General features: G+C 45.0%; 1 protein-coding gene across 1 annotated transcript; it reads right to left on the reverse strand.

The window, feature by feature from the left end:
• Positions 1-1377: 1377 nt before the first annotated feature.
• LOC149212374 (uncharacterized) lies at positions 1378-5163 on the reverse strand. Its single transcript, XM_089388666.1, has one exon. The coding sequence runs from the start codon at positions 5161-5163 to the stop codon at positions 1378-1380; it is 3786 nt and encodes a 1261-aa protein (XP_089244792.1).
• Between the last annotated feature and the right edge of the window lie 1148 nt (positions 5164-6311).

Below are 6311 nucleotides of genomic sequence, written 5' to 3' on the forward strand. Positions count from 1 at the left end.
TCCCAAACAATGTCAAAGACTGGCAAGTATTTGAAGATGATACACAGATAAATAACTTTTTAACTTTGCAACAAGAGTTTTCGGGCTTAAATGTTGATACTGATGCTGTAAAAGACTCCCAACCACAGAGCAGCCAAGGTCAAAGAACTATATCAGTCAAAACAGCAAATCAAATACTTCACCCAACAACCTTTGATAATAAGAATGTACAAGAGCTTTTTTTTTTTTTTTTTTTTTTTTTTTTTTTCTGAATTTGACTACTTCTATTATTATACAAAAAGATCAAAAATTACAGCAAGGCCTTGGCCTTGAGAGTCTTGCCAAGAAGTTGGCGATTTGCACAAGTTTTCCATTGATAGTTCTCAGAGGATCTCCAGTTTTGCTATGGCCTCTTATAGGACCCGACACATTTACATAGCTGAATAGAGACACTAAGTACCCAAAAACTAATTAGAGACAACTTTGCATCTGACTTAGAACAAAACAAGATACAATACGGAAACCTGTTACAGGCTTGAGTTAAGAACTGAACAGAGTAGTATGCCTACAACCAAAACTGCCTTTAGCAGAGAGCCGAAGGTGATCAATCATCATCAGTGGTATAAGGTTCCTCAACTACTCGGCAGCCATATTGTAGCGAGTCCTCCAAATCAGAATGCTGAGCCGCCACGCCTGTTGGTTCTCGCGGCACTGGTTCGCTAGGACCTGCAGAAACAGTTTGGTTCACCAGTGCGGAGCTGCATAAAATCGGTTGCTGACTGCCCGTTGGAGTTGCCATTCTTTGGACGGCCGGCATTTCTGGAGGAGCGTCATCCTAGTCTCTAGAATCTTCGCATTGCTCAATTGTGACTGAAATGATAAAGGTTGCGTGAGCGAGAGTGCAGGGGATTCGAAACCTTACTGTGGGGTGAGCCTCATGCTCACAATTGTTCCTGCTCCCGTGCCCTCGACTTCTGCCACGACCAGATCTTGTGGCCGGAGGACTACTGCGCCCAAAATCAATCATCTCCATGAAGGAACGCGTCGGAGATGTGGTCTGCTGCAAGATGGCGCATCCCCTTGAGCCTCCTCACCAACTTAACATCCGTTGCCTTTCACGCTGCATGGCACCGCCCCAAGGTTGTGCTACAGAGCCAAGAAAGGAGTTTAACACTGCCTCGCTAAGGGAGAGGCTTTGAGACTATAACAGCGGAAATGAACATTGAAGCAGCGAGCAAGCAACAGATATGGTTCACCTTGGCACAATAACTCGGGAAGCTGGTGGAAGAGTTAATGTTTCTCATTAAGAGCCCTGTGCGAGACCAGCTTTTTGTCTTTGTACAGCTCCTCGTGACAGGCACGTTTGGACAGGTGCCCACGTGCCTGCCTTTCTTGCCGTCATACACCCGCATCCGGGGGTGAGAGATCATTTTGCACCAGAGCAGTGCATGCCTGTATGAGTTGTTCATCATCTGCGGTCTCAAGTGATCCGGAAAAGTAAGGTTGTTGCCAGATTACTCCCTGATTGGCTAATCTATCTGCCGCTTTGTTGGCTGTTCTTCGGACATGCCTGAAGGTAATACTTTGGGTTTTCCTTAGCTTTTCCTCCAGGGATTCCAATCTACTGAGCAATCTCCAGCTCGATGCTATCTTGTCTGCGGGGGTTCCAGCTTGAATTCTGTTTGCTGCAGCTATAAGGATGAGGGAGTCTCCTTCGACTTCTAAAGGGAAGAAGTGATTTTGATCTGCAATACATATCCCTTTCCATAGTCCTTCCAGCTTGGCTGCATTGTTTGTGTCGTTACCAATCGATCCATAGTAAATGTGCAATATGGCCCCTTTGTGATCCCTGAATATTCCTCCAAACCCCGCTGGCCCTGGATTGCCCTTGGCAGCCCCATCGAAATTTAGTTTGAAGTAATTGAATGCCGGAGGAGACCAAATTGAGGGAGAAACTGTGCAAGCAGGAGGGCGGGCTTTGACTTGGGCTAAAAAGGTTAGGTCCAGATTCCATGCTTTCAGAATGGTGATTTCCTGAGGAGTGTCTGGCAGATCCTTATCATGCCACATTTTGATAGCCAGAGTTTCTTGAAGATTTTGCTTCAGGAGGATCCATAGCGCATCTGTCGGCCTACTGGCGTTGTTGAAGATTCTGTTATTTCTTTCCTTCCACAGTATCCAAAAGAGGAAGCCCGGTATTAAGGACCAAAGGTAGTTCAGCAACAGGCTTTTGAAGGGGCTTCGTGGCCATTTTCTTATGGTGTCTGTGGTGTCTTCCATTCGATCAACCGGTCTTCTAGTGCATTGCTCAATTCTTTTCCTAAGTTGAGTAGCAAGCGGGCAAGTCTCCATTAAATGACTGATGGTTTCAGAATGGAGAGTGCAATTTGGGCATCTTGATGGGCCGATGAATCCCCTTTTTTGCAGGTTGTCCCATGTGAGTATGCGCTTCTTGCTTAAAAGCCAGAGAAAAGTGGAGACCTTGGGCCATATGCCCGGTTGCCATACCTTTTCCCATAGCTGATCCAAGTTGGTTTGGGGGGCAGAGTAACGCAGCTGATGGGCTTCCTTTGTAGTGAAAATTCCTTTTGGCGTGTGTCCCCAACGCAGTTTGTCCTGCTGATTTGAGTATTTGATTCTTCTGTGGTTTAATTCCTGATCTATTTCACTGTATGTTTCCCCTTGCCAATCCTCCTGCCAGGTACTTGCTGATTTCCAGATTTGAAAGTCTTGATGCCTGTGCTGCTGCCAGAATTGATGCACATGTGTGAGATCAGCCTGTTGCATGGATGCTTGCCATATTGGCTTTTGGAATAGGGTCGCCAGTTTTGGGAGTTGCTGCCAAGAGTCCTCCCAGAACCTTGCAGCTTTTCCTGAGTGAATTTCCCAAAAACTGTGCTCTTGAAAAAGGGCACTATGTAGCTTAGCCGCATTCCAAATCGGAGAACCTTGGGTTGTGGTGGTGATTCTGATGAGGTCATGCCAATGACTGCCCGGGGCGTATTTTGCTTGCCAGAGTCTAGCCCATGGTGAATTTAGTTTGGAGAGCCAGTTCCACCATATTCGTGCTCCCATTGTATTATTATTTTGGAGAGGGTCCCTTAACCCTAACCCGCCATTTACTTTTGTTTGACAAACTTCTTTCCAATTAACAAGAGCCCATTTCCTGTTTAGTCCAGAGGAACCCCACAGAAAATTTCTTTGCAGATTACGAATTGCTTTAAGAACCCATTTTGGCGCCACAAGGATTGAAAAAAGATACAGAGGCATGGCCTGGAGTACCGTCTTGATCAGGACTAGTCTGCTAGCCATGTTTAGGGATCGAAAAGTCCAAGACGAGAGCTTTGAAGTAAGTTTGTCAAGTAGAGTTCTCCATGAAGCATGTTTGATGGCCGAATCTGCCAAGGGAGCCCCTAAGTATTTTGAAGGCAGCTTAGCAATGGAGAACCCCAAAATACGGGCAATGTTTCTTTGAATGTGGGCTGGAGTGTTGAAAAAGAAGAGCTGCGATTTTGTAGCATTGATGGTGGTACCTGAAGCTTCAGAGAAAAGAGAGAGAAGGGCTTTGAACACTTTGGCTTCTTGTGAGGAAGGGTGACCAAAGAGCATGGTATCATCGACGAATTGCTGATGGGATTGGGGAGGAAGACCATGGAGGGAAATGCCTTTTAGAGCATGGGCGGAAATTGCAGATTTGATCAGTCGACTGAGCCCTTCTGCCATGAGGACAAAGAGGAACGGTGAGAGAGGGTCTCCTTGCCTGATGCCACGAGAGGGACGGAAAGGCGATGACGGGGAACCATTGAGCAGGACAGAGATACTAGGAGATGAAATGAGATTCATGATCCATCTGGTCCAAGTGGAGTTGAAACCAAAAGCCAGTAATATTTGTTGAATATAATTCCAGCTAAGTTTATCAAACGCTTTGGAAAGGTCCAATTTTAGGATCATACCTGGTTTCTTTAGAAGCTTTAGAGAGTGGATTACCTCATTTGAAAGGATGATGCCGTCCATAATCTGCCGCCCTTCTACGTAGCCTGTCTGCTCTGGAGATATTAGAAGAGGAAGGAGAGGTTTGAGCCGGTTCGCTATTACTTTGGAGATCAGCTTGTAGATGACATTGCACAGCGCAATCGGTCTGTATTTATCAGGCTTGTTGGGTTCTTCACCTTTGGGAACTAGCGCTAGGAAAGTTGTATTGAGGGAGGGAAGAATCCAGTGCATAACTCTTGATTCCTCCACTAGTTCCCATACTTCTGTCTTGATGAGCTCCCAAAACTCATGAAAAAAGTTTGCTGTAAAACTGTCAAGCCCCGGTGCCTTGCCATCTTTGAGTTGTGCCATCACTTCTTCTACTTCCTGGAGTATAATTGGTTGGAGCAATTTGTTATTGTGATCCTCCGTGATGATTTTGGGAATGTGCTGCTTGATATTTCTGATTGCTTGATCTCTATTTCCTGGAGGTTCTCTTAGAATTTCCTGAAAGTGGTCGTTAAATTCCTTTTCCATGTCTTCATGCACTTCTATTCTTTCCCCAAGTTGGTTGTTTATGTACGCTATGTTGTTGTACATTCTCCTTTGGATATCTTTTCTGTGGAAGAATTTGGAATTCTTCTCCCCCTCCTTAAGCCACCTAATTCTTGACTTTTGATGCCAGATAATTTCCTCTTGTTGCCTGTGGGCTTCAATTTGATTCCACAGAGTTTGTTCCTGTTGTGCCTGCTCTTCTGTTCTTCCTTCTAGTATCAGAGTCTGCTGCAGCTTACTCATTTGCTGCTCCAGAAGTTTACGGTCTTCGAAAATGTTGCCAAACTTGGTTCGATTCCAAACTTTGAGGACTTGTTTTAGATTTTTTAGTTTCTGTTGGAATTTATACATCTTGGCTCCTTCCTGAGGGATGAATGATAGCCATGCATCTCTGACCACTGTTCTAAAATTGGGATGTGAAAGCCAAAAGGCTTCAAATCGGAATGGTCTGTTGCTTTTTGTTCCAGGCCGAGACCATTGTAGCATTATTGGCCAATGATCAGAACCTCCCTGGGTCAGAATGGAGGCGTGAAAGTCCCCCCCCAAGTGAATAGCATTGTCTGAAATTAGGAACCTGTCCAACCTGGAAGTGATGTTTTGAGAACCTCTGCGCTTGTTGTTCCAAGTGAAGACTCCGTTGGAGGTTTGAATATCCATTAATTGATTATTTAGTATGAAATCTTTGAGACTGAGGCTGTCATTATCTAACCTGATTCTACCTCCTTTTTTTTCCTCCAGTGTCTTGATGATATTGAAGTCTCCTCCACCAATCCAGAGAGGGTACTGTCTATTTGCATTGAGAAAGGAGAGAGTGTCTAGAAGCTCTATTTTTTGCTGAAGAGTCTGCGGGAAATACACATTTGAGAGGTGCCCGTGAATGTTGGTGCCAATGAGGTGAAAGGATGCTTGGATGAGGTGATGGGATGCATGGAAGTCGTAAAGAGTGAGAACCTGTGGATTCCATAGGATGGTTAGCCCTCCTGAAGCTCCAGAGGCATCTACTGAGACAGAGCAGCTGCCTGCCCAGATCTTGTTGCTAATTTTTTCTATAGCAGTACTATTGCTTTTAGTTTCTTGAAGAAAGACTAGTGAAGGCTTTTCTTGCTGAATCAAATTTTTTATCATTCTATGTTTTGAGGGGCTATTGAGCCCTCTCACATTCCATGAGATTAACTTCATGAGGGAACCTGTGGTGTGGGTTTGTAAAACTTTGTCAACTTAGGGAACCGACCAGATTCCATAAGCATTTCTCCTACTATGATTGTCCTTTGTAGATCTGTCTTACGCCCTCTTTTCTTTGTCTCTTTGAGAATTTTTTTTCCATCCCAAGGACTACCAGCTGGTATACCTAGACTTTTGTTGCGTTGTGCTTTCATCAGGATGCCTTCAAGTCTGTCAATTTGCCAAGGTGGTATTGAATTGTATTCCTTCTGTTTGCATGTTGTTTCTAGTTTGAAGATATCTATACCATCCAAACTAACTTACACCGGATCTTCTTCCATAATGGAAGGGGTACTCTGATCTTCTTCTTCTGAAAGGTTCTGAAGACTGAGGGCGAGAGCTGCATCTAATTCCATGGCTAAGGGCTGTTGAGACTGTTCTTTGACAGATTTGCCTTGGGATGAGGAAAGGGGGCTGACTTCCGAAACAGGGATATTATCAGAGGGAAGATCGGTGAGAAGACTTTTAGAGGCCAGTAAGGAAGGCTTCCGAGGGCTGGAGGGGGCATGGGAGGAAGAGGCCAGGGAGGGGTTCTCCTGAGGTTCTGAACTGGATTTATCCGGAGGATCCGGAGATGCAAGCAG

The sequence above is a fragment of the Pinus tabuliformis genome, chromosome 1_1 (genome assembly GCF_031772625.1).
Source record: "Pinus tabuliformis cultivar Carrire ecotype Pingquan chromosome 1_1, CPIR1, whole genome shotgun sequence".
Lineage (NCBI taxonomy): Eukaryota > Viridiplantae > Streptophyta > Pinopsida > Pinales > Pinaceae > Pinus > Pinus tabuliformis.

What these genes read in the sequence shown, in the direction of transcription:
- LOC149212374 (XM_089388666.1), bottom strand. Translation starts at nt 5,163, where the DNA reads ATGGATATTCAAACCTCCAACGGAGTCTTCACTTGGAACAACAAGCGC.